Source organism: Accipiter gentilis, chromosome 17, assembly GCF_929443795.1.
Source record: "Accipiter gentilis chromosome 17, bAccGen1.1, whole genome shotgun sequence".
Lineage (NCBI taxonomy): Eukaryota > Metazoa > Chordata > Aves > Accipitriformes > Accipitridae > Astur > Astur gentilis.
This window is the reverse complement of record NC_064896.1, coordinates 23,782,585-23,810,145: the sequence shown is the minus strand read 5'-3', so window position 1 is coordinate 23,810,145 and position 27,561 is coordinate 23,782,585. Positions and strand designations below refer to the sequence as shown.

General features: G+C 39.9%; 1 protein-coding gene across 1 annotated transcript; it reads right to left on the bottom strand.

Moving 5' to 3' along the window:
• Positions 1-1,418: 1,418 nt before the first annotated feature.
• Positions 1,419-25,676, bottom strand: CCDC34 (coiled-coil domain containing 34). Its single transcript, XM_049821022.1, has 6 exons — positions 25,390-25,676; positions 21,437-21,569; positions 18,836-18,943; positions 5,324-5,482; positions 3,539-3,680; positions 1,419-1,902 (listed from the first exon to the last, which is right to left on the bottom strand). The coding sequence occupies exons 1-6, from the start codon at positions 25,611-25,613 to the stop codon at positions 1,688-1,690; spliced, it is 981 nt and encodes a 326-aa protein (XP_049676979.1). The 5' UTR covers positions 25,614-25,676; the 3' UTR covers positions 1,419-1,687.
• Positions 25,677-27,561: the final 1,885 nt, after the last annotated feature.

The window sequence follows — 27,561 nt, the reverse complement described above, 5'->3', positions numbered from 1 at the left end:
TGCTACCTCCCTCAGCATTCACAGGTGCACCCTATCAGATCCCGTAGACCCGTGTATGTCCAGTTTGTTTAGATATTCCCTAAACTGATCCTCCACCACCAAGGTTGCCTCCCTTGCTCCAGATTTTTCCACTGGACACTGGGACCTGTGATTGCTGAGGTCAATCAGCAGATTGCCAGAAAAAAAAGAGTGAAGGCGGCATCAAGTACCTTGGCCTTTTCTATGTCCGTTTTCACCAAGCTCTTGCCCCATGCGGCAGTGGGCCCCCATTTGTCTTAATTTCCTTTTGCTGATGATATACCCACAGAAGCCCTTCTTGCTGCCCTTCACATCCCTTGCTAGTTTCAACTCCAGATAGGCTTTGCCTTTCCTAATCCCATTCCTGCGCACTTGGAAAGTGTTTCTATGTTCCACCAGGGTCACCTGTTCCTGCTGCCCCCTCTTGCATGCTTCCTTTTTCTATTTCATTTTAGTCAGGGGTTCCTTGTTCATCTATGCAGGCTTTCTGCTACTGCTGCTTGGCTTTCTGCTCAGTGGCATGGACCACCCTTGAGCTTGGAGGAAGCAATCCTTGAAAATCACCAGCTCTCCTGGACCCCTCTTTTCTCCATGACCATATTCCATAGGATTTTTCCAAGCAAGTTCCTGAACAGGACAAAATCTGCTCTCCTGAGTTTCAGGGTTGTGATCCTGCTATTTGTTCCCTCCTCTCAGGATCCTGAACTCCACCATCCGACGGTCACTGCAGGCAAAGCTGCCCCCAACCTTCCCATCCCTGACCAGGTCTCCCTTGTTTGTACATCAGGTCCAGCAAAGAGCTTCCCCTTGTCAGCTCCTTATCGGCTGTGTCAGGAAGTTCAGGAAGTTACCAATGCTCTCCAGAAACTCCCTTGACTGTTTGTGCCCTACTGTGTTGCCCTTCCAGCAGATTTCAGGATGGTTCAAGACTCCCTATGAGGCCAGGGTCTGCAAGCATAAGGCTTCTTCCAACTGCCTGAAGAATGCCACACACTTCCTCCTGGTCAGGTGGTCTGTAGCAGATGCCCACCACAACATTGCCTACCTCAGTCTCCCTTTTTACTCTTAACTCGTTAGGTCTCAGCTAATCATCAGCAAAACTTCATGCATTTCTCCTGCTCTCTCCCCGCCACGCCGTCCCAGCCTATGCTTCCTAAAGAGCCTGCATCCATCCACTGCAGCACTCCAGTGATGTAAGCTATCCCACCTACATCTCTGCGATCCCAATGACATCATAGCCCCGCAACTGCATGCAGGCCTTGAATTCCTTCTGCATTAAGCCAAGAATTGTCTTAAAGTCTGTTATAATGAGCACCTTTAAAATAACCCAGTAATACTGCTGCCCAGAAGAATAATCACATACAGAAAATAACTTCTTCAACAACAAAAGAGGAGAAAAGGAAGAAACAATCTGTGTGTTTTATTGGTATTGACATACAGTTCCATTACAATTAGCCAAATATGACTTTTTTTTTTTTTTTTCTCTTTTTTTACTAAAATGCAACATATAAAGAACCATATAAAAACGCCGATTGGTCAGCTATAAATACAAAGCCTGTTCACCCACCCCCCCCAAAAAAAGCAGCCTGTTTTGGACATATAACTACATATAACTTTATATTTATGGCCCAGTTCACTCAAGATCATAAGAATAGTTTTGTTTTCTGCACTATAACTGCTTTCTGCACAAGGATCCAATACAAGGGTTGGTTTTGGGCTTATAAATTACTCTAGATGAAGACACATGTGACTGACAAGATACAGGTCTCTTACTCTTCTTCATGGTAAGAACACCATCTTCCTTTGGAGGAGGCACATTTATAGGTTTCCAAGGAATGGGGTTACAATATGCTGGAGCTGGATACAAATTTCCATCAGCACACCCTAAAACATTTAGAAAATACGCATAACTAAAAAGGAATATTTACACTACAAGCTTTACAATGCAAGCAGTTATAATAATCATCTGGACTAACAAAGACAAAACAGTGTCTTCAGAGGAAGACAGCATAGGCACATCACATAATTTAAATGATTCAAAGTAATAAATCTTCCACCTTTTTTTTTTTTTAACCAATAACTGGCATATTGTTCATCTCTATTTAAAATAATAAGCAGGTCAAATGCTGTGTAACATTCAGAATGCTCAGTCCTTCGTATACTTAAAAGCTATAAATGTCTATGAATTGGATCCTTAGCATTATTTCAAAACATTTATAAATAAAACTTCCTGTCACCACGTATGCAAAGCTCACATATTTTTCCGTCTTTGCTTAACTGTTATTCTTCATTTTATTGAGGAGAAAAATACACTGATTATCCACATATACATTAATAATCTGCAATTAATAACCTACGGCCCATAAAGCAATATCAGAAAAACTAAAATGCAACAGAAGGAACATGTTGCCCCATCAGTCATTTGTCTGTAGTGAAATTTCAGTGCATACATCATGTGGTTCGGTAAAACAAAGCCTGTAATATATTCTATTGCATGAACACAACTGAGTAGAGAAATATTTTTCAACAATCACTTAAACAAGTGATTGCAGCTGTGGGGAAATAATGAAGGTCCAAAACAAAACATGAAGGCAAAGTGTATCCCCGTCTATAAACACATGTAAGCAAACGAGCAAAGGTCGTTCACCTGCTTTATACATTTTCTTAAACATTCAGAGCCTGGAATTTACGTCCTAAAATATTTTCTGTTGTGAATTCAAATAATAACAATGATTTTAATTATATAAAAAAATAAAGGCAAAAGTATATATGTACTTTTTAAAGAAAATTTAATTAAGCACTCAAATGTAAAAATGCAATGCTATTTCTTACTGCTCTTCTGCTTTTGTACCATGCGGGATGACAAAAAAATACAAAAATAAAGTGAGACTCACAAAACACCACACTACCAACAGCATTCTCTTTAACACTTCCTTTTAAAACAAAAAAGGAATAGGATTACAGAAGCCAAGAAGGTGTGATGCAAGTGTAAAGCTAAATGGAAAGGAAATCTTAGCTTGGAACACAGGTTGATTCCCATGTCTCCTTTTTCAGACAGGACTTCTGTCAGCCTCTTATTAACCTTTGCATCTGAAAAACACCCCTCTTTTCTAAGGGGGATTCAGGTGCAATAAGGTCGCACACACCTTCTGTAACACGAACACTAACTTTACAAGTATGCCAGCATAACTGATTTGCTTCAAAGGAACCAGTGATTGGCTCTCATGATTCCTACGCCTGATAAGGAAAATGAGATCAAAATCAGTTATAATTTGGTATGCTATATTACTCTCTCAAATAATATGAATTTTCTCCCAAATAACATGAAGGGCTACAAAAAAATGCACACAGGGTCTCAGAGTAAAAGCTTCTCTGACTTATACCATATGAGATATTCATTCCCATGTGCCAAAATGAAATACTGGATGAAAATCTTAAACAGGCTTCATTTCCCATTAAACGATTAGGGGGAAGGAACCACAAACCTAAGTAACTACGTTTGTGTAGCAGAAGTACAAACCTGTAGACTTCCCACGTGGGAAGCCATAACCATTTAAAACAGGGCGTGGTTTATTTCTAGCATTATGTAGCCATTCCTTAAAGATCTTCTCTGATCTTGCTTTCTTCTCCTGTAGTTCAGCTTCCCTTTCTTTTTCTTTTTCCTAGAAGTAAAAAAAACCCCAAACCTAAGATATTTATAGACAAAGCCCTGTACAATAACTGCTGAATATATTTCAAATATGTTTTCAAATAGAAATACATTTTCCTGACCCTAGAAAAGTTGCTTTTTTTTTTTTTTATTTAAGTCTGGGCAGAAAAAAAAAATAAAAATAAACCTCTACATTAATCCAGTGTTTCTCTGAGAAAAACCTCTCAGAAGATATTCTGAATATAATGGGCAGATGGCCAGGGCCTACTGTGCTGCAGTTAGCCTAAAGAGGCTATTGCATCTGGGACAATCGTCCACTCTTCTCACTTACCCACGTTCGTACAACCCTGTATCAGCCATGACTGGGTTGCCTCCAAGCCTGGAGCAGGCTTGGGGAACCATTAATCAGAAGTAAAACAGTGTATTTAGGCATAGCGTTTGGATTTAAACTAAGTTTAATTGATACTGTGAACATGGCTTACAGAACCTACAACATGAAGAGGTAACTAAAAGAAAGCATATGGTTTAAAACTGTCTGATGACTTTCATTTTCTTGGGTTTCGAGGTCCTTCTACTGCGCATTTTAGAGGCTCAGCAGAGACAGAGAATCAGTGTGCTAAGCAGGAAATAACCACCACCAGTACAGAATATTTAAGTGTGCTTTAATTAGATGGGAAATTTTGAAAAACTGCAAAATTAAGGTCATTAAGACCTGAAAGTTGATCTGATACAGTTTACAATATTTTAAAGTTAATCCAAAGAAATTATTATACGTACTCGTGAAATACTTATAGTTGTGTTCTGCACTTTAAGAACAACTGCTGTAATTACAGGGGGAATATAGATAAATTCTTCTCACCACAATCCTTCCCCACTTAGCTACAACAGTAGTGTAGTACTCCTATAATATCACATATTCTACTGAAAAAATTATACTGTAATGTTAATTAAATTAAAATACAATCAATCAGCTTCACAGATAAGACTTCTGGTCACACATTTCATAGTTTTCAGGCATAATCATTACCAATATGTGATATTTCAGAGGAATTCTGGATAATTCCTGCAAGCGTAGCCTTGTTAGAGCATTTGTTCTAGTGAGCGAGAGGACCTCAAAGCCTGTACTTTATGAAGTTTACAAGTAAGAAGTCTTCTGAAGCTCACTATAAAAATACATAGGTGATTAATTAATATGAAATAACATTAAAATCAGAACTCTTAGCATTCAGATTGGTACAGACAGATATGAAGAAAAATGCTTTTAATTAGATATATGTGCAAGTATAATGATAATATAATGATAGCAGTGGTGCTGGGAGAAAAATGCCCAGAATATGCTGCCTATTTTCTGCCTGGGTCACCCTGCAACAGACCGAGTAATAAAGGTACACTGTGTTGTTTGCATTTACCTTTCCCTTATCATATCACAATTGCAGTGGGTTTGCAAAGACTGTTAACAAAAATGTGTTAATACGCGTCTTGCTTTGCGGACCACACCTCAATGTCTTCAGTGCACTAACATTAGAACTTTTGAAAGTTTTTCTCATGTACAACATTGCCATTTGATAAATTCTAATCAATTCAATCAACCAATATATTTAATATAAATTACAAATCAGGTAACCCCATCCAAATAAATGATTAGTTGATTAATACCTTCTCTTTCTTCTTCTTTTCTGCCTCTTCAGCTCTCTTCTTCTTTAACCATTCTTTATACTTTACTTCTGCCTTTTCTTGTAACTGCATTTTTTCTAGTTCCTTTGTGGCTTTTTCTGCCATTTCTTTGCTCAGCTTTCGTTCCCTTTCCCTTCTTTCCTACATTAAACAGATTAAAGAAACAGAACAGAAACTTTTCAGTATATTTCAGTGGGCAATTCTTTTGAGGGATACAGTTAATTTTATTACATAATTACAAATAAAATTATCACAACCCTAAAAACCCATCATATTGGAAGATCTTTGAAGACAGAACCTATTCATCACTAGGTTCTGGATAAAATAGTTTTAAACATATGAACTTGTCAGAAAACATGATTAAAAAAATACTTTCAGCAGTCCTTATGCTATTAAGTTTACTACTGTGTTTTATTTATTCAGACTTTTTTTGAAACACTTCAGACACTTCTCAATATTTCTGGGAAAGAAATATATGTTGCAATTCTTGACAATAGCGTGTTAGTTTTACTTTTCAGTGAATCCAGAGCAAACTACAGTTCCAAATGGAAGTCAGGAAAACTGTCCCCTTCTAAGAGTCATTGAGATATGCAGATTGTTCAGCACACTTAAGCATAAATTGATATGAAAATAAGAAGTTCACATTAGAATCCAGCTCATGTTTTGTGGTATTGCCTACATTTTTTATATTCTTTAGATCATTTGTGTATGGATTTCTTCTATGAATCGATCCACGCATTTCTCTGCTTCCAATGATGAAAGGGAAAATGAGAAAACACATCCTAGGGCAGGCAAAAAGTGGCAACTGAGTGTGAAGTGAAATTGCTACCTGTATAATTTGTAAGATACAACACACAGAGGTGTCATTCACTTCTACGTCTTTTCAGGGTGCGTGTATCTTAACGGTACAGAACAATGTTTTGGGGGACCATTCTCTAAGCTAACAAGCCTTTTCTTGATCTGGAGAGGGAGGTATTTTCATTTGAAGACTAACAATAGCTCTCACTTTCCTTCCCTGTAACCTTTATGAAATGACTGGGATTCTACTGATTCAGTACTACTTCTGCTTAGCTTGCTTAGCTCTGAAGAACCTGCATACACACACGCAGAGGCAAAAATCTTTACCAGACAAGCTGTGCACATGACTTGGAGGGGAGGCAAAAGACTTGAGATCAAACAGTTTCCACTTCATAGAAAAGAACTGCTGAATAAAATCTTTTTCTTTTAAGCAATCTTTTTCTTGTATGCTCCCGTGCAAACTCCTCTTGAACAAAGATGTGTAGTTTAGCATGAACCGATGCTGACTTAGAATTATTACAGTTGGCAATATGGATGTCAAATGCCTAGAACTACAACTGCAAAGTATAAACTAGGTCTGTCTTCTTCATGGAAAAGAGGAAAAACACATTTAGAAGAAGAGCAGGAATATCCTTCCCTTCCCATTTTACCTCCTATAAGCATAAAAAGGCAGAAAGCTAGAGCTCTGCTCTGCTCTCCCCATGGGCCCCTCCCTCCTTTTTTCCAGATTTATTGTACTTTTGGAAAAATCAGTTATGCATAAAGAAGCAGAAGCCATAATACTGGAGCTGGAGACCAGCACAGTTCTCTCAGTCTGGTCTAAACAGGGCATCTGCTGGTTCAATCCTTGTCCTCCATACCAAAATCCACCAGTAATTCAATATAGTAGCATCATACAGAATAAAAATTTTAGCTTATATTGCCCTGCAAAACACTAACTCAATTCTGCCATTTATTGGATGAGATGACAAGTTGCAAAACCAGGGCAAATAAAGAGGAAATGCATTGCTTTCAGGTTAAAACATTTGCCATTTTTTTTGTAAGACCTAGTACTGGATATTAAACTCTTTCATGTTTGAATCCTTATCCACACTACATGAAATTGTCTCGATAAAGAAATCAGTCTAAGCATAATCTTAGCTTACTCTTGGCATTGTTTCTCTGAGCATGTCGTAATGCTAAACTGCAGACTTCTTATCAGAAGAAACCAGTTTACAGAATTGTTTGAGTTAGTGTGCCCCTCTGTGTTTGCCAACACTAGAAGCATTACTACAATTTTAACATCAGCAGCTAAATTATGCATTAACTCTGGGGTATTTCCCCCCCCTTTTACAAGCTGTACCTTATTAACTGTATTTACCATAATCTCTGAGGTGGATGTTTCTTCACCTAAACCACGATGATACTTTCAGTACCGCTGTTTTGGTACACTCTTGACAACTATTCTAATCTGGGGACAAAGAGTTATTTGTGTCCACACTGCACACAATTTCACAAAACAGTTAGCTACTAACTATATTTTTTCCTTGGGTTTGGAATGTTGGGGTTTTTTTCATTTCACTTCTAATCCATTCTAGTGAACATCAGCTGAATCTGTTCTGCAACGTAGGGAAAAAGGTCATATATGAATACACTCCAATTTCCATGCATATTCTGGAATGTAAAACTGTATAGAACTACAAAATAATGGAAGTCATATTAATATGATTTCACAACAACGTTTGTAAGGCCTGTACATGTGATAAAACTATTTACAACTAAGACCAATGAAAAAAGAATTTCATTCTGGGAAAAAAAAAAAAAAAAAGAAGTTGAGATTCTGAAATATTTTTGCACTACTTAAGAATGGAAACAAGATCTTTCTTAACATTAAACAAACCCTTCCATGCTTAAATATGTTAAAAAGGAAAAATAATCTATTTTTGGGCAAATTATGCAGATCCTAAGTATCACCCGCCTGAACAACAAATTACCAATTGTCTAAGCTTTTCCTCATTCTTCATGTAAAATTCATCTTAATCTCTTTTATTCAGAGCTTTTCCTCTGTCCCTTCATTACCAAATATTCCCCACATGCATCTCTCAACAACTCCTGTTTTGAGACAGTGATAGTCTGGGACACATAAAAAGCATTAAAGTAGATGAGAGATATATGCTAAAACAGTGAGCTAAAACCATTGGTGAAGAAGGCTTACAAAGATTTCGAATCTTTTGTTGTTTGCTGGCTTATCTCTGTTGTACATGAAAGTTACAAAAGTAAGGATCTTTCAAAGCTACGGCCTTTAGCTAAGGGTCTTACCAAATAAAAAGCATGAGAATAAATATAGGAGAAAAATGAAAAAAACTGGGGCCCTTCCATATCTAAAGGAAATTGTTCAATAATGGACAACAATTATAAGCAGAAAATAAGAATAAAAACCTTTCTGGAGACTGTAATTAAAAGGCAGGGAAGCTTCTTAAATTATCATCTTTAATCGCAATACTTCAGATGAGTTTAGCCACTATCTAGGCTGACCCAAAGTTAAATTAGCTCCTAATGTAAACAATGATATGCCATGCACGCTATCATGAAAGTCACAACTATCGCTAAGTTTCACTTGCAGTGAGACATCCTTAAGACAGGAGAGTCCCTGCAGAATTGCAGGCTTGCAGCTGCCTAGATTATTCTGCAGACAAATCAGAAATGCTTCCTCTTTCTCTCATGCACAGAACAGCTTTTTGTTCATAAAGTTAGTGTACACCACATTCCCAGCTGCTTTAATATAACCTGCTTCGTGTCAAGTTCCTGTCACCCTGGCCTTCCCAGCTTCTCCCATCCTCATTACTTTCCCTTATACAGCTTTATCAAAAACGCTAGGAATGTGCATATTAATGTACATGTTCTTCAATCCTCCCCTCACTCTCCCTCCACGTATATACAGGGCGACATACAGGAGGAGGGAAATTTTACAATTTGTTTATGCTTGGTGTTGTCAGATTGGGTTTTAAAAATTCCCTTTGATCTTGTGTTCAAAACAGACGTGATCTATTCACTAACCCACTAGCAAATTTACATATACTTTAAAATATGATAAGACATATTACATAAATTAAGGTATTGATTGTAAAACATCCAGTTACTCATTGCAAGAAAGGCGTGTTTTCCCACCACCCCACCCAAGCACATTATTAAGGAGAAAGGATACAAATCTGGCCTGCGGGTTCACTGCTCTGGGCTGCGATCCTATCAAGCCTCGGAACCTAATGAAGCCTGGGCTAGGTCAGTACTTGGAAATCCCCCACCCAGAACAAATCCAGCTATCCCACAAAGCAGTGATGGTGACTCAGGAGGCAGCATGTGTCTCTCTGAGTCAGTACCAAACCAATGTCTCAACAGCAGAACGACTAACTTTTCAAGAAAAGTCAGACCTATGCATATGTGGAGAATTCTCAAAGGAATTTAAAATTTGGAGAAGCATCCCACTTCCTTCCTGACAGAAGGCAGACATATTAAATAATTTTCCAGGCAGAAAAAAAGCCCAATTTCCATCAAAACAGAGATGCTATATCCAACTGGAAGAAAATTAATAAAATATTTTCTGTATTTTCATATAAATGATAAAATGAGAGGCTGGAAAGGGTAAAGGGCAAAGCTGCTTGCTGTTCTGCATTTTCTATGTAGAGTGTCACTGAATAGAAACATTTCCAGATATTAATGTTGTGGTTTATATTTTTTAAGATACTTCTCGTGGTAATCCCTTCCCATCTTCTGGTCTGCAGAATATGACAACATTTTTCTTTTTATAGATAACTGATGGTTCTATTTCACGGCTGTTTGCTCTGACATCTTAGCTACCATATTCTAGCATCATTTTATGCTGACTGATGGCAAAATATAGGAAAAGCCTACACTGCCAACACCAAAACATATATCCAAATTTCCTCATATATCCGCATAATAACCCTGAATGTCAATCACATTTAGCAGCCTCGGAAATCTGGGTTGTTCAGCCAATTCTTATTATCTTTTCAATTTAGCCCTATTACACAACTCAGTCACCAAGCCTAGCCTGCAGAAATACTTCTTTAATGTCTCCAGAATTGGCATGTGAAAAGAACAAGAGGCTAGAAAGGAGGTCAGTGAAACAACACTGAGCTGCATTCGTCTACTGACAGGCAGGTTTACAACAATTTACTGCTCAAGTTCACACAAAGTCAACGCAGACCCCACTGCAGTCTAGTAGCTGGAGAATTGAAAGATGGTTACATGCATGGATCTTTCTCCCAAACTGTGTTTCCTTCATGTGGGTACTCAATATACGTGACAAACAGAAAGTCTTAGTGTACTTGGTCTCTGAACACTCTCAGGGTCTTCAGAAGAATGCAGACTCCACAAATGCTGCTGAAATACAGGAGTACTCATATTTTACTCATCTGCCACCCTGAATTCCTCCTCCACAAATCTATCTAAAACTCATTCTAACACTAACCATGAGAAATTAGTTCATTCTGCTTACAGAAATCTCAAGGTAAGTCTGGACACAATTAAGATTCAGGTACAACCTAAAACTAGAAGCACAGCACTGGCCATGCAGAACCTCACAGAAAAGTTTTGTGTAAAGACACATCAACACTTGGGGGGGGGGGGGGGGGGGAAGAGACTGTCTTGTAAATTACTCCAGGTCTAGATGCTGAAAAACCCACAACATGCAGAAAAAAAAAACCCTATGAAATTAAGCCCAGAGTTACAAAAAAGTTTAGATATGTAAAGACAGACTTGGGCACCTAAACAGAAAATTTAAATTCTTAAATGATGTTGCTCCTCAAGGCTGGAAGGTATTTATGCTAGATATTTAAGCTTCCCTCACAAATACATTTCTTGAAAGGGTTCAGTCTTCACAAATGCGAACACCTCAGCATCCCTTTCAAGTCTAAACTGTCAGCAAAAAACCATAGCACATCAGGCTCTATATAAAATGTAGCAGCAAACACAGCTTTGACTTAGAATAGCTCAGCTGTTAGAACATTAACCTAGGACAGGGAAGATCTGGATTTCATTACCTCTCTCCCTGAGGGGATTCAGACTAACCTGTCCCGCTGTGGGGAGAAGACTCCATCTACCAGGCTGCAGGCCGGGATGGCAGGATTCTCCACCCCTTCTGTTGAAGCGGTACCACTCCTCACAAAATAATTAAGAACTCATTGGATGAAAGAGAGCATGAGCGGGCATGACTTTTTAACTTGAAAGTCATGCTCAAGCTGCTAAACAATCTGTATTCTATATTAGCAGTGGTGAGATAAAGTTGCATTAAGCAAAAATCTTTGGAGTAAGAGTTGAAGTCTAAGTCTTTCTTCTGTGAGGAATCACGCAGCACACCAAGAAAGGGAAGTCTGCTCCAAGAACATGATCATTCATTACGTTATAGTGTGTTGGTTGTAAGCGTTCATATTTCTTACTGCTTTTTCCTTCTTATAAAGATTATCAGCCAATAGCAAAGTAAATCATAAGAACAAAGTTTTCAATGAAAAATCATCAAAAGAGAATTTTCCTATCCTGTACCTGTTTTCCACTAAAATTATATTTTTCTGTAAGTAACGGGGACTTACTGAAAGAAAAAATGAACAACAAAAAGTTGAACAAAGTTCTATGATTAACGCCCGCTCTGCTCTTATTTAAAGAAAAAATAAAAACTGATGCCTTATTCTCTATTCAACAATGCAGAAAGTATTTGAAAAGCTAAAGTCAAATTAACATTGGTATTAGAATAATTAGTTTTTCCAATGTAAAATGTGTAGCTTCACTACTTGTGCTCTTACAACTTTGCTAGATATCACATTAATATAGCATAAAGTATTATATGCAAGTTAAAGACTAAAGACAGCATGAGTTTCAGAATTACAGTTATTTGGGGATGCAAGCATTCCGCTTTTGAGATTTCAGTTATTGTTGCAAATATATGTATTGCATATATACACTGGGCTTTGGCTGGGATGGAGTTAATTTTCTTCATAACTGCTTCTGTGGTGCTGTTTTGGATTTGTGACCAAAACAGTGCTGACAACACAACAGTGGTTTAGTTATTGCTGAGCAGTGCTTACACAGCTTCAAGGCCTTTTCTGTTTCTCACTGCCCTGACAGCAAGTAGGCTGGGGGTGCACGAGAAGCTCAGAGGGGACACAGTTGGGAGAGGTGACCCCAACTAACCCAAGGTGTATCCCGTGCCACATGATGCATTGCTCAGCAATAAAAGCTGGGGAAAGAAGGAGGAAGCAGGGGGATGTTAGGAGTTACGGATTTTGTCTTCCCAAGTACCCGTTATGGGAGATGAAGCCCTGTTTCTCTGGAGATGGCTGAACACCTGCCTGCCGATGGGAAGTAGTGAATGAACTCCTTATTTTGCTTTGCTTGTGCGCGTGGCTTTTGCTTGACCTATTAAACTGTCTTTATCTCAACCCACGAGTTTTCTGACTTTTACTCTTCCCATTCTCTTCCCCATCCCACTGTGGGGGAGTGAGAGAGCGGCTGCGTGGGGCTTAGCTGCCTATCGGGGCGAAGCCACAACAATATATAAATATTTATATGTACACATATGCATATACATTAATTGAATACTCTAGATAATTCTAAGTTCATATGCTATTGGCATTCTAAGAATGAAGTAGTTTTGCAGAGTCAGTAAAGGTGGATTAAATATGATTGGACGATACCATATTAAATAGAGTGCAGAGGGTAGACTGCACTGCATCAGTGTTGATTTTTTAAATATTTAATCAAAAAGCCATTGTCATTAGGCCTGACCTTTAATCCTAATAGTTTCTTCAGCATCAATTCATAAGAGGTTCTGACTGTTATGACAAGGTTCTAAAGAACTAAATGGTCACATCAGTTTACAGACACTTTACAAGTTATGCATCCACAGTGCATTTCTCAAAGCCTTGGTACTTTGATTTGAAGGCAATTAATCAGGACTTCAGCAATTACACGTACCTTACTTAAGTGTTCAATCCCATAGTTATTGATAGGAATGAGACTCCACAGCTTGGGATCAAAAGTTCATGTAAAACAGGAAAAGAAAAAGAAACCTGCTACTGCCAACAAGCTTCCTACTCTATAGTAAAACATTAGGAAGTAACTCATATATAACTGGGGTTCTTCAGATACAGTCTTCTAAACACAGCAGTCTTGATAGGTGGGCAAGTCTTAAACCCAAATTATGCTTACAAACTATAAAGGCAGGGGCTGGCCCCCCATTTACATGAAGATAACAACATTTCATGTGAGGTGAAATAAAGGTCATAAAGGTCCACAGTCAAAACCATCCTCAGTTCTTTAGAGAAATACCAGTAAGGGGACACAGAATAAGGAAGAAAGGGAGTCTGGGAAAACAAAGGTTTTATAAACCAAACTGTAAAAAGGAGTTCTCCATACTGCACCTCACTCCTGGGAGATGAGGCTGTCAGGGTAAAGCCTTCTTCCTGGAAGAAGGCTACATATGTCTTGAATTAATTAACTCAAGGGCAAATGAGGGCAAAAAACCCAAAGCGGCTTCAGACAGCAGCTTACATATTTTCCAAAAGAGAAGAGAAGCTTTTCACTAGCATCTCCAGAAACTTCCACTTAATAGAACACAGTAAATTATCAGGCAGTAGAACCAGTGCCTGGTCACACTGTGAAAGAACCTGGAACTGAACCACACTGGACAAATTCTGAATAGTAGTGGTCTTCAAAGGAAACACTGAAAAAGAAAGTATGAGTGAGTGACCAACTCTGAACATCTATGGCCTCACCTACCACTTTTTTTTTTTTTTCATGTTTTATACCCAGCCAGAGTTTTGTCATCACATATTAATCCATCAGATTTAGACAAGAGAGAAAAATCCTTGGAAGGAACCAGAAATGGGATTCCCTTTAAGATATTAAGCAGTACTTTTATTTTCGTTCTTAAACTGTTATTTACCCAGGTCTGTAAACAGTCTTGGTATCACCTACAGCCTGCTAAGCCAGTCACAAAACCTTCACTTGTTAAGCAAGAACACATCTGATAAAAGACAAGTCACAAAGATGCCACTATGGAGAGGAGATTTTCAAAATATATCACACACGTAGTTCCCCCGATCCAAATAATTCCAAGACACAGTTGGGGGGGGAGGTGAGTGAGGTGAGGGTGTTGTTGGTTGCTGTTTGGTTTTTTTTAAACTTAGTCAGTGGAGAAAATGACTGAAGTTAACTGGTCTGTTCAGCATCTACATGGAGTCAGCATATAAACATGAAACGATAAGACTTTGAAGGCCTCCTTTTTTTTTAATGATATATTCTAGCCATTCTTCACCTCTTGGTTTTACTTTCAATAAAAAACGTAATTCTACTAAGAATGGATCCTTTCTTGGCCCTTTAAATACTTCTTTCTGTCTGTACATGAGTGCTGTGTACTATTTCAGAATGGTTCCATAAACAGTTCAGGTTTTGTGCTTACTTAGCATACCAGCATATTAAACTACATAGTTACACTAAATAGATTCAACTTTTAAGAAAACATTCAGGTACAAAATCATTGTAGACAATGTCAGAAGGAGCTACATATAAATGGCTTTTCAAAATCAGTCCAGTACTGAAAATTTTACAGTCTAACATTTTAGAAATCTTTCAAAGGTTTAATCTAAATCCTAGTGTTTTAAAAGTATGAGTTTAGTCCTGACTACTGCCTCTTGTATAGTTCTTGAACTTGAACAGAAGAATCACATATTTTCAAAGAACTTGGAAGAATGCGGAGAGTCAGTGAAATCAGGTACTTTTTCCCTAAAGAAAAAATACCTTTTTCCCTGAAGCAATAAAGAACTATTAGAAGGATCCTAATAGTTTTTCAAGATTTTACTGAAAAAATAGAAAATAACAGTGGAAAAAACAGCTTACTTATTAATGTGAAAAAGTAGGCAAGTGAGCTTTCTATGGGATCTTTATGTATACACATATGGGAGTATATATAACAAAAGCAGTGGCTGACTTTCAAAACAGCACCGTAAGTAAGAAAAAGTTCATAGACTCAATAAAAATTTGAATTGATTTAGGAGCCAATACAACTACATAAATCTATACCTACCTTCTCCCAGCTTAGAAGTAGCTCAGGTTCTACATTATTTCACCAAAATACATCTTTGTACTTAAAATTTAATAAAATTTATTCTTGGCATAATGAATTATAAGCTTTCAACAGAGCTACACCGTTTCAATCCAAAATAAACGATACTTATATGGTCAATTTCACCTCTTAATAGCTTTACTCCTCCACATAATGTTAACAGATTTACCCATTTGTGGTTAGTGTAACTTTAAAAATAAAAAGAAAAAAAGAAAAAAAACACATTAAGTGCCAGAATGAACAACATAGAGAAAGTAAGCTTTCGCAAGCATTAAGTCTAACCTGAAGAAATGAGACAGTAGTTAGTTTTCAATACCTATTTAAGATTTAGTTCTACGACAAGATTGGGATCGAAGACATCAATTCCTTTCTTTTTAAACTTCACAGGTCCGCTGCGAGTTGCCTCACAGAACTCCTTCCCAAACTGGAGTCTAAATACAACAATTAGCAATCAAGCAATCATTTTAACATACCAGAAGGATTAAGACAGATTCTAATGGCTTTGCTGATCTATGTCCAGTTCTGCATACCATTCAAATCAAGGCTACTTTAATAACGAAAACATGACACTGAACACCAACTTTGCTTGCTCAGCATTTATAATCACGCCCCCCTCATTTCTTATTACTAAATCTAACAGTAACTCGGAAATAAAAGTTTTAGTTACATACAAAGTCATGTTGGGTTCAAGTAAATTTTCTTCTGGAATCAAAAGCATGTTTGGAGATATTTTAGAGTTAAAATATTTTGATTAATGCTTCTGCTATTTATTAAAAACAGAGCTCTATTACATCTAAACCAAAACAAGTCAAATAGACAATTTACTGTTTGTCCACAAATGACTCAGCCTTAGGAGAGAGTGAAAGTAAGACTATTTTTGTCCAGCAGAGATCTAGTATCTTATCGAAAATTCTAAAGGCATTAGTAGAACCAGGATAGCGCCTGATAGTTGATTTTATTAAGCTTTTAATTCCTAGTGAGCTGCAAAATTTTGCCATATTTACATAAACATATTTGACAGCTTAGAATGTTCTTTGATATCTCATATTTCAATATACTACTTCTAGTTCATTTACAACCTTTAAAATCACAAAAGCTATTTACATAGAAGGATAATAAATGGTTATGAATCCTTTATTTTCAAAAATAGTTTAACTCAAAATGATTGGAAGCATAAAAAAAAAAACTTCACAGCATATAGTTTTAAATATATATTAAGCAATAAAAAAATGAAACTGCCAGTGAACAGAAATAGTGTTCAAGCTTTTCTTCCTAACCAGACCCTAAAGGACCATATTTACGAGTCAGAGCATCACAATGGACATTGCCATGCAACAAAATACAAGAAAACTGGCTTGGCATACAGAAAACCAGCAGAATTCTTTTATGTACACACAAACATTCTACCTCTGATATAAATGTATCTCACATTCACAGTGTGAAGATTTTTCCAGCAGCGTCTCCTGGTGCTGGATGCTCAAGATGAAGAAAAAAGTTTCACGAACGCTCAACCATCCCTTACTTCCTTTGTCAGTACAGTATTCAGCAATGGGAAAGGATACAGACTTGTGGACATCACATAGGTAACATCCCCAAAAGTACTGCCTCCTGTCAAGTAAAGCATTTAGTGCAGTCTACACACAGGGGCTCAGAGTACAAAAATACACAGGCTGGATACAAAAAAGGTGAGTGCTTAATGCATATTTCAGTGAAGAATACTCCGAGTTTTGCCTCAAGGAGCACCTTTTGATGCTTCTAGAAGGAAATGAAGTGAACTTTCCCTAATATGAGATGTGTACGTGCTCTCCAAGAAAATCACAGCAACTGTCAGTGCTCATGAATCTAACCTTAAACTTCGTGTGAAATCTTCATGCAATTCTAAACACCTTCTTAGTCACTGAATTGACATATTTATCCTTCAGTCTGTGTCCAGATCCACAGATAATCTTGCGGAAACTTGAAGTGGTAAAGATCTATGCAGCACAAATGTTAACATCCTAAAGACAGCTAAGCTTTTAAGTTCAGTTTGTTCTTGATTCGAGTGTGGTTTACAGAAAAGACTAGCCAATGAATCATCCGATTTAAATGAAAATCAGATTACTTTTGGTAAAAGCTTGGGACATGGCCTAAAGATGACCTTATCCTTTCAAAATATAATATGATAAAGTCCAGACACAAATATGTTTCTTCCTCTGTCCTCTGGGCTGATGCGAATACCATAAAAAAAGACCTCCTATTCCCATTGACAATAGAAAATAAGTAGTTAATCAGTAAATCGACAAAGACAAAGGTCTTTGGAAGACCTAAACAGGTAGAAGTTTACAGAAGTCAAAGGCGGGGGGGGGCGGTGAGGAAAGAGGCGGGAGGAGGAAGAACAAGAATTTTCACTGTTTTGAACTGTGAACAATTTTAACAGGCAGCCCAAACTCTTTCAAGCCAATGGTTACAGACACATATGATTTAATTTGCATTTTAGAAGAGGAAAATGGCATTGTTTGTGCTGAATAATAAATCTTCAACTTTTTGCTGTGTACTTTAATAAGGGAGGACCCTTTCTACATCATAATAAATGCTTAGAGCAGGATTGGTTTGGGGGTGGGTTTATGCCAATCATCCAGTTAGCATTGAGATTAAGAGTAATTAGGTTAGATCCAAATTCACATTATTCTAGTGGTTCTAGATTGAATCTGAAAAAAGAGTTCTGCAATGGTGAAATGTATGAGGTCTGGATATCTAGCCCAGCTAGTGCCATTGTATTCAATTTTCATCTGATTTTATTCAGAAACAGAAGTACGGAACGGTAAGAAACTGGTATTGCTACAGACCGTAAGAAAATGAATGCATGTGCCCACAAACTACCAGGGGCTGAACAAGCTTAAACCTTCCAAACGTTCCCATTTTTGCCACCCAGTACACATGCTTGCATTGTGTGACACTGAGCTGTACAGTGCCCTGTGGAGGTCAGGATTCGTCTGCTTCTGACTCTGGACTTAGGCATCCTTCTCAAGAGAGCTTAAAAAAATTTTTGATCCCTCTCAGAAATGACTTTTTGGATGAAGGAATTCCCAATTGCTAACTGTGGTGTACTGAGAATTTCCTGAATCTGGCCTCGCACCTCAATTATCCCTCTAAACTCTACCATACTATTTGCCTGTCCACAATGGTACTTAACTAAATCCTTCTTCTGGCTCTACTTGGTGTGCAAGACATTGCAGACAGTTAAGATGTACACTTTACCCAAAATGCTTGGGCATTGAACCTAGGAAGTCAGAAAGAGTAGGGTAGACTGAAGATCAGAACCCCAGCTATAATTAGCAGAAGGCTACTGCACAAGATGTAGGTCAATTATCAGTTACCTGACTACTCGGAAAACAAATCTCTTTCTACTTTATGGGAAAAAAAAGAAATCAGTCTTGGAAAAATGTTTTAACTGTGTTGGCATGGTTTTATAATTTTCAATTAAAACAGCCATTCATTCAGCAAACTAAAAACATGGTTTTCCAAACAGTCTAAGTAAATTTTACATAGGTTTACTTAAGCATGGTATGTGCTAGAATATTTGCAGTCAAAGCAATATTTACCTCTTCTCTTTTTTTTTGGACCCATTCCTTGTGCTTCTCTTCAGCTATCCTTTTTCTCCTTTCACATTCTTGCCTTTGCTTCATCTTCTCAAGCTGTATATTCATTTCCTAATTAAAGAAAAAGCATACATCTTAAATCTGTGGTGACCATCTACACCAGTACCCTCAATACTGGAAATAGTGCTGCAGTTAAAACAATGTAAGCATTAGATTTTGAATTTTTTTTCTGCATTAAGATTTTGGAAAAAAAGGATGACAGTCAATACAGAAATATTATGAAATACAATCAATGGAAATGTGTAATATTTAAAATATGAACTGGAAACATGTATTTTAATTAGGCTTTGGAAACAACTCAACATAACAAATCACTCCTCAGCTTATTTAAATGCCCTTTCAGTCAGTCGAATCTTAATTTGCAGCAGTACTTTTCTACAACACTTAAAATTTACATGGTGTACTGCTCTGCATTCAGGAAGGCGTCAAAAGCCAAGTGAAATACTACTCACTTGTGATGTTTAGTACCAGAACTACAGAAAACTTAGGGCTTAACCCAAAGCTTATTAAAGCCAAAATTACTGCAGATTTTAGCAAACTATGAACCAGGAGCTCTGTTTTGAAGGCAACAGAAGAAATTCTGAAGTATTTTATCTTTGTAGGACATACAGTATATATGCGATCACTTCTCTCTCTCCAAGGAAAAAAATCGATCAAGAAAAAAACATGACCAAGACGATAATTTGAGATGCCTAGCTTCTCTAACAGTAGCATCAGCACAAAGTGCTATTTTTCAATGAAAATTCATACCTTCAAACAGAGATGGAATTATTTCCATGAAACTGATTTTATGGTCCTTACACTGCCGTCAGTTTCAGAGGGAACCCCCTCTTCTTTTAACTTTGAATTTGAATTTATTAAGTCCTCAAGAAAAAATAGGAGCTTACAGAAAGCTCAGAGAAAACACTCACAACACAGACATAGTTTGAAAATATAGTTGTTGCTATATTGAGGGCAAAGTTACAGCAACTAACACCTCCTTTGACTTCTAAGACATCTGTAGTGCAGGGTTCCTGGTTTCTGTAAAAGGTGATGGCGCTCTAAGGACCTTAGAAGACCCCATCCACGATCCATTCAAAATGTTTATCCACATTTCCGACATTCAGGGCAGACTTGGTGCTGATGTCAGCAAAATATCTGGGACTTCACAGTTGTTTCTTAGGATATCAGTTTAGGATACTTTTTATATGCGAATGTAGTAATACATTTTTATATCACAATCGCATACTTCGTTCTCTTCTGCCATCTTCCAAAAAGGTTAATTGTATTTTTTCCCCTGATATAATCTGAGTTGCCCGCATCGCAGTTTAACACCTAATATTCTCAAAATCTTACAAATTAAAAATAAAACACTATTCCACCAATTTCTACACAGCTTTAAGTAATGCTTGTCCTATGACTGCTCCTAATATATATTTAAGAGACATCTTCTAGCTTACATTTACTACTGTATAAACGCTATTGTGTGATACACAAGAATAAATTGCTCTGGTTTCTCATCAAGACCACGTGAGAAGTCCATACACAAACCATGTTTTCTACATGACACCAGAAATTACTTTGGCTCCTTTTTTGTACTTAAAAATCAAAACAGGGAGATGACCACCCAAAATGGAATGTAAAGGGGAAGTCATGAAATGTGTGGTGCATATTAACGGATCAGAACACATTCCTCAAGTTCAACAAACTATTTTGGTGTTATGCTGACCTCTGAAAGACTGTTCCAGAACCTTCCAGCAGTGGCTGTTTTATAAAAAAACTAAGGTAGCCCACATAAAACAGCTGTATGTTATATTCACTGTACAGATAAAGCAAATCACAGAAAGGTTAGGACATTGCTCAAGGTCAAACAGTAAATCAGTAACTAAAGTGAGAAATGATGTAACTTTGATGTGATTGTTCTAACCACTACCCAATACTTCCAATTTGATCTTAAACAACAGTATGATTTAATCAACTGCAACTACAAATATATTAATCAAGAAAAGATATAATGCTCTCACTTAACTCTGCCCCAGTATTCCAGAACTGTTCATTTGCAAGGGGGCAAAAGATAGAGGGAAGGGAAAATAATGCTGGGGCAGGGAAACCTATCCTGGGAAAGGACACCAAACAGTTGTATAATTACACACTAAGTGTGTAACAACACGGTGCCTCATATCTAACCAAGTAGTTTGGCATACTTATACCCAGTACACGCCCTGTCGTGTTTTACTACCTACATGCAGGCGTATGTACCCATGATGAAAATCAAGGTACCAATTATATAAATAAATTTTAATCCTTTAAACCTGAACCATCACCTGACAGTTGGATAAGCAAAATATTATACAGCACCACTTCAATGAAGCATAACATTTAGCAAAAGAGAATGCATGTAGCATGAATCATGTCAGCATTATCAAACACAAACACTACGGAGGCCTAAGATACTAAAAAATAATGGACAAAACTACTAGTGTTTCCACAACCAAAAACCAAAAAAAATTCCCGTGCTTGCTATGTTCTATTAGACTTCACATCAGTCCAACTGGATGCATTCACCTCTGCAGCTCTAGCTTGTAAGCGGGCACGTAGTTCCTTCTCTTTGCCAATGAACCATTCTTCCCATGGTGAAAGATTATCTTTCAAAGGTGACTCTTTTTCCTCCCCTGCTATTTCAGAGTCTTCAGCCTTCCTGATTTAAGAACAAGAAATGTGAAAGAATATTATCTGCAATATACTTGGCTGAAAAGTTAAGCAGTGCTACTGCCTTAAAATTCCATTTCTATTATGGCATATTGTGACAACGATGACATCATTTTTCTACTTGCTTAGGAATCTCCAGAATGGATAACTTGCCTTTATAACGCACCTCTGACCATGCCCCTTACATTCTACTTATTGAATTCTAGCTTTTTAGTGATTCCCCGCCCGCCCCCGCCCCGTTCCAAACTGTGGAACAGATTCAAACATTACCTTTTATGAACTAAACAAAAACTAACACCAGAAACATCAAAGTGCCACCTTCCTACTCACATATGGAAACCAAAGGAAATCAGAGATTTAATATTAAAATCCTGTCCTTGGTCACCGAAAGGCTCCATGTATCAACTGGCCTTTAGCAGGAGCAAAGAATAATCAAGAGTATTTTTTTCTTCTTTTAAGTCCTACAGAATTGGATTAATGATATCAAGCAATCTCAGCCCTAAGAATCCATTCACTCTAACAGGTAAAGTTTTCCACTCTAAAAAGCTTTCACAGGAAACATACTTAAGAAATACGGCTTGCGTACAATACTTGATAATATTATACAAGGTTCTATTAGACTTTTAATAGAGTACCTTGCATAACTCACTCATAACTTCTTTACTCATGAATAATGCAGCAATCCTAGCCCCAGGCCAGAAATATCTTTTATAATATTCTAAACGTGTACTATCTCATAAGCAAGACAGTATATTAGGCTCTAAGTCAATAAAAATTGAAAACATGCCAATAGATTTCTTTATAAGATTTCTTCTGTCTTATACAGAATTCTTTCTTAAACAACAAAACAGTGAAACTAAACTTCAGTTTCGTATTTTATATGGACATATGGGCTCTGGAAATACCTACCTATGTACATAATGTGCTACAGTGAGTAACTCTGCTGAATTCAAGGTACAGAAGAGGCACCCCAACAAGCATATTATGTTAATGCTCCTGAAATAAATCTTTTAAGCATAGGATACCTGTTTTTTATCAATATAGAAGTATTACATATTCACAAGGAACAGCAATACTCTGTTAGAGAACATTTTACGTCCCGGCAATATTTAGAATATATTTCTGTGATACAAAGCATTTGAGGACAATGTCAGTGCCCATGAGTTTTGTCCTACTCTTCTCCATTGTTGTTACCCACATGTGTGTGCACTAACATGATCATTCGCTGGTCAAGCCAGGACATGCCCATGGGAACTGATTCACGCTGAAACTAACCTGGAAAAGGGTTGTTTTCCCCACACACAATCAGCCCCCAACCCGCCTCATACTGTGCTGCCACAGAGATGTAGCACAACAGAACTGACAGGACACCCTGACAATGCACGGACAGAAGCAGCACAGGCCAAGCGCTCCCAAGCCCAGTGTTGTCCGACGCATTCTGCTGCACCTTAGGGCTTTTATGCTACAGCGTTAACAAAGACCAAAAATTTAAGAGAGACAGTTTTTGAACAGGTACGCATAATAAGGGATGCAACTTGAGAATGCATAATAACATATTTTGTTAGAAAATAACTCTCGGAAAGTTTATTAAAGATAAGGATAAAAGTATTATGCATTCAAATTCAGGAAACCAACGCAACTTTGTCCAGACTTGACATTTTGGGCAGGGATACTTCCTCAACACATTCTTTTGCTGTGCATGATTTGCATTATGGCACCTTGAACTAGAATAATGCTGACGTATTAGACCGACCTAAGAAAAAGTACTAGTAGAAAGACTGAATTAAGAAAAGTAATATTTACTATGTGTTTTCTTGTATGAGTAATTATAAAGTTCACGCTGTTAACTGCTCAAAAAAATAATTCACAGTAACGAATTAAAAACTTACTGTATACAAGTAAAAAAGAACAGAAAATGAAGTTTAAACAGAGTAAAACACAAGCTCAATATGATGAACTGTTCGGAGAAACATTTCTTCTCATTCTGCAGTACTGTCTAAAGCTCTCAGGTTGCACCAGAGCACAGACTGGAATCCAATCCTTCCCAGTGTGCGTCCCAGCCACCATCACACTCTCCCTGGCACACCGATTACGTATTTTGAGCCACAGAGACCTTGAATATCATGGGACCATTTTCTGAAATGCTAGCATGTTCACGTGTATGACCTTGCTCTGAATAATTAAAATAACAGACTTCTTAAAGTACCACATTCTCAAGTGCATTTATTTTTAAATAAGTATCTTAAATCAAATTAGATGTATTTGGCATTAGAACTGAAGTCTGATTAATAGAAAACACTGTGATTATCATTTACCATATATTCACTTAAGTCACGCCATCAAACATAACACCGATCCATAATGGAAGTATGAAAACACCTAATACCATTTCACAAGGCCTTGCTTTCAGCCTTTCTCTTTTGCAAATATTGCATTTCCCACATTAAATGTCTGCCTCAGGCTAATTTTGTGTAGTTTTAAGAGGACAACAACAACAAAAAGACTCTTTGAGAGAGCGTGTGTATACGTTGAGGGTAGTGGCTGTGTAAAAAGAAGTGTTTCTTATTATTATACTTCTGACATCTTGGCAGTTGTACACGGAAGCTGCTATATGAACGTTTGGTAGACACTTATTACAACACAGCAGCAGTATTACTCAGGTACAGTGTCTGCACGAGTGAAGTATATATTGTGCTTGCAGAGTTTCATGAGATTGTTCCAAGTCAGGCCCTAACAGAGGTCATCTTCAGTTCCATCTTACCACCACCAGGAAATAACTGCAGCAACAGGCCCGAAAATTGACAGCTGTTTCAAGCAGCAGCTCAAGCTGCAAAGACACGTAGCAGTTTGAACCGAGTGCTACAGAACTTCAAGGTACGTGAACAAAATTGCTTATTGGGAAGGAGTGAAAGGACAGGTAACAGAAAACTGGAAACAGGAGGGACCGTAAACAGGCTAATATCCTTTTCATTCTGAAGCTTCTATTTCTGGCTACAGTTGAACACTTCCCCTGGACTTTTAGCACCTTTTTCAAGAAATGCTTGTAAGAAAAGTTCAGCATGGCCCGTACACCTTCAGTCCATCTGGGAGGTGTGCGCTGCTCTCCATGAGAGTTTGAGAACCACACCGGGACCCTGCGCTCCCATGAAGCTCGGCTATCCTCCCCTTACCCCACCGGCACTTTCAGCTCAGCTCAGTCTTGCTAGTTACATCCACCATCAGTTACTGCACAGATCTGCGAAGTTTCCATTGTGAAGGTTGTATTCCAGGCACTCCCTGCTCCTCCCCCTTCTATTTTAAAGGGAGGAATAAGTATTATTTATTTTCCTGTCAGGCAGAGAAGATCCCGAGGGAAAGAAGACATATTAAGTTTGCGTACAATTAAAAGGGAATGAAGTTAAGCCACAGGAACAAGAACCATGAAACTGACTCTGGATACGGCTAGGTACGCTAGGCAAAATAGCCCTTTAGTCTCCAAGATCGTTTAGAAGGATGACAGGAACGGCTGTACCTTTTTTAACTCGCAAAGACCCCGAGGCTCAGTTCAACAGCTCATAGATCTTTTACAAACCCACGACGACGCTCAACTGCCCGCAGAAAAGACTGCCGTAACCTGCCACTTCCCAAAAAAGGGACCGAGGGGCCTAAAGCGCTTATCTCCGCGAACAAGCCCGTACTTCTGTGAAATAACCTTCCGTCCCCAACGGAGGCCTCAAGCGGAGGGAGAGCCGGGTTCGGGAGCCCGGCTCCCCGGGCGGGGGGCGGCCCCCAGCTCCCCGCTCCAACCTGGGCCCAGACGCAGGGGTTACCTATCGCCTCGACGGCTCCGGCAGGCCGCCGCCCGCTCCTCCTCCTCCTCCTCCTCCTCGCCGCTCGGGGAGCCGGGGCGGGACGGGGGGGAGAGCGGGGAGCAGCTAGAGGGACTGAGGGGCTCCTCGCCCTCGGAGCTGGCGGAGGCCGGCGGGCTGAGGCGGGCGGCCCTCCTCCTCCTCCTCCTCCTGCTGCTGCCGCGGGTCCGGGCGCCGCTGCTCATGCCGGCGGCCGGCCCCTGAGGGAAAGGGCGGCGGTTAACGGCCGCCCGTCCCCGCACAGCGGCGGCGGCGGCCTCCGCCAAGCGCAGACGGCCCGGCCCGCCACAGCCCGCGCTCCCGGCGGCCCCCGCGGCTTCCCCCTCCACTCCCCGGGCTCCCCGCCGCCGCCGCCGCCATGGCAACCGCGACGCCTCAGCCGCGCCTGCGCCCGCCTCGCCTCAGCCCTCTCCCGCCTGAGGGAGGAGCGGGCGGCCCCGGCCCTGCCGCCCGCCTCGGCTCCCAGCTGCCTCGCCTTCCCGCCGCCGGCGGCGAGGGCTGAGGCAGCGCCGGGGAAGGGACGCCGGGGAAATACGGGTTCTGTGTGGAGCAGTGAAGTCCTCTCCCGGGGTGAGGGGGGGGGAACGCCGGGCCAGGGAAGGCAGCAGCCCCTGCAGGCGCCTGCCTGGCCCTGGTCCTCTCCACGGCCATCACTAACGCCCTCCTATGCCAACTGATACGAGCCCTTTACAGCTGTTCTTTATTAACGTTCTTGCACGCTTACCGGTTCCGTCAGCAGGTACCAGCAACCTCATCCTCAGATGAAGATTCCAGTATGTCAGAAGAAGGCAGCGCAGTGTTTTCTAACAGCCAAGTCAAAGTTCGTCACCTATCCTTATGTTAAACTGCAGCGTCCCATTGCAGTCCCCACACTTAGAATCTTGCTTCTGATTCAAAGTCTTAAAGACTTTTGTTTTTCATGCACTTCTGCTAGGCTAAGGATGTCCTTTTCCTTCCCTCCCATCAGTTATTCTCCAGTGAGTCTACAACAATCTGTCCTAAATAACACTTTTTTTTTTCTTAATACATTCCTCTCCTTTCTTGTTTGCCACTGGATACTTTGTCAATATTCCATCATGGCTCCAAATCCCAGGAACACAGTCCCTCTTTACTGCCAATGTTGGGCCACCTCGACCACGTTTTTAGCCAAATCCTCAATCCCAGGGTGGCTTCTGTGAGAAGCTGCTGGAAGCTTCCCCCATGTCGGACAGAGCCAATGCCAGCCGGCTCCAAGACGGACCCGCCGCTGGCCAAGGCCGAGCCCGTCAGCGACAGTGGTAGTGCCTCTGAGAGAACTTAAAAAGGGGGGAAAAAACCTGCACACCTGCAGCTGGAGAGAGGAGACAGAGTATGTGAGAGAAAGAACCCTGCAGACCCCCAGGTCAGTGCAGAAGGAGGGCAGGAGATGCTCCAGGCGCCGGAGCAGAGATTCCCCTGCAGCCCCTGGGGATGAAGACCACGGTGAGGCAGGCTGTCCCCCTGCAGCCCAGGGAGGTCCACGGGGGAGCAGATCTCCACCTGCAGCCCGGGAACAGAGGACCCCACGCCGGAGCAGGGGGATGCCCGAAGGAGGCTGGGACCCCGTGGGAAGCCCGCGCTGGAGCAGGCTCCTGGCAGGACCTGCGGCCCCGTGGGGAGAGGAGCCCAGGCTGGAGCAGGTTTTCTGGCAGGACTTGTGACCCTGCGGGGGACCCACGCTGGAGCAGGCTGTGCCTGAAGGACTGCAGCCCGGGGAAGAGACCCACGTTGAAGTTCGTGGAGGACTGTCTCCCGTGGGAGGGACCCCACGGTGGAGCAGGGGAGAAGTGTAAGGAGTCCTGCCCCTGAGGAGGAAGGAGCAGCAGAGACAACGTGTGATGAACTGACCCCAAACCCCATTCCCCGTCCCCCTGTGCTGCTGTAGGTGGTAAGTAAAGAATACAGAGTGAAGCTGCGCCTGGGAAGAAGGGAGGTGTGGGAGGAAAGTGTTTGAAGATTTGGGTTCATTTCTTATTACCCTACTCCGGTTTGATTGGCAATGAATTAAGTTAGTTTCCCCCAAGTTGAGTGTGTTTTGCCCGTGTCAGTAATTAGGCGAGTGATCTCTCCCTGTCCTTCTCTCGACCCACGAGCCTTTTGTTGTATTTTCTCTCC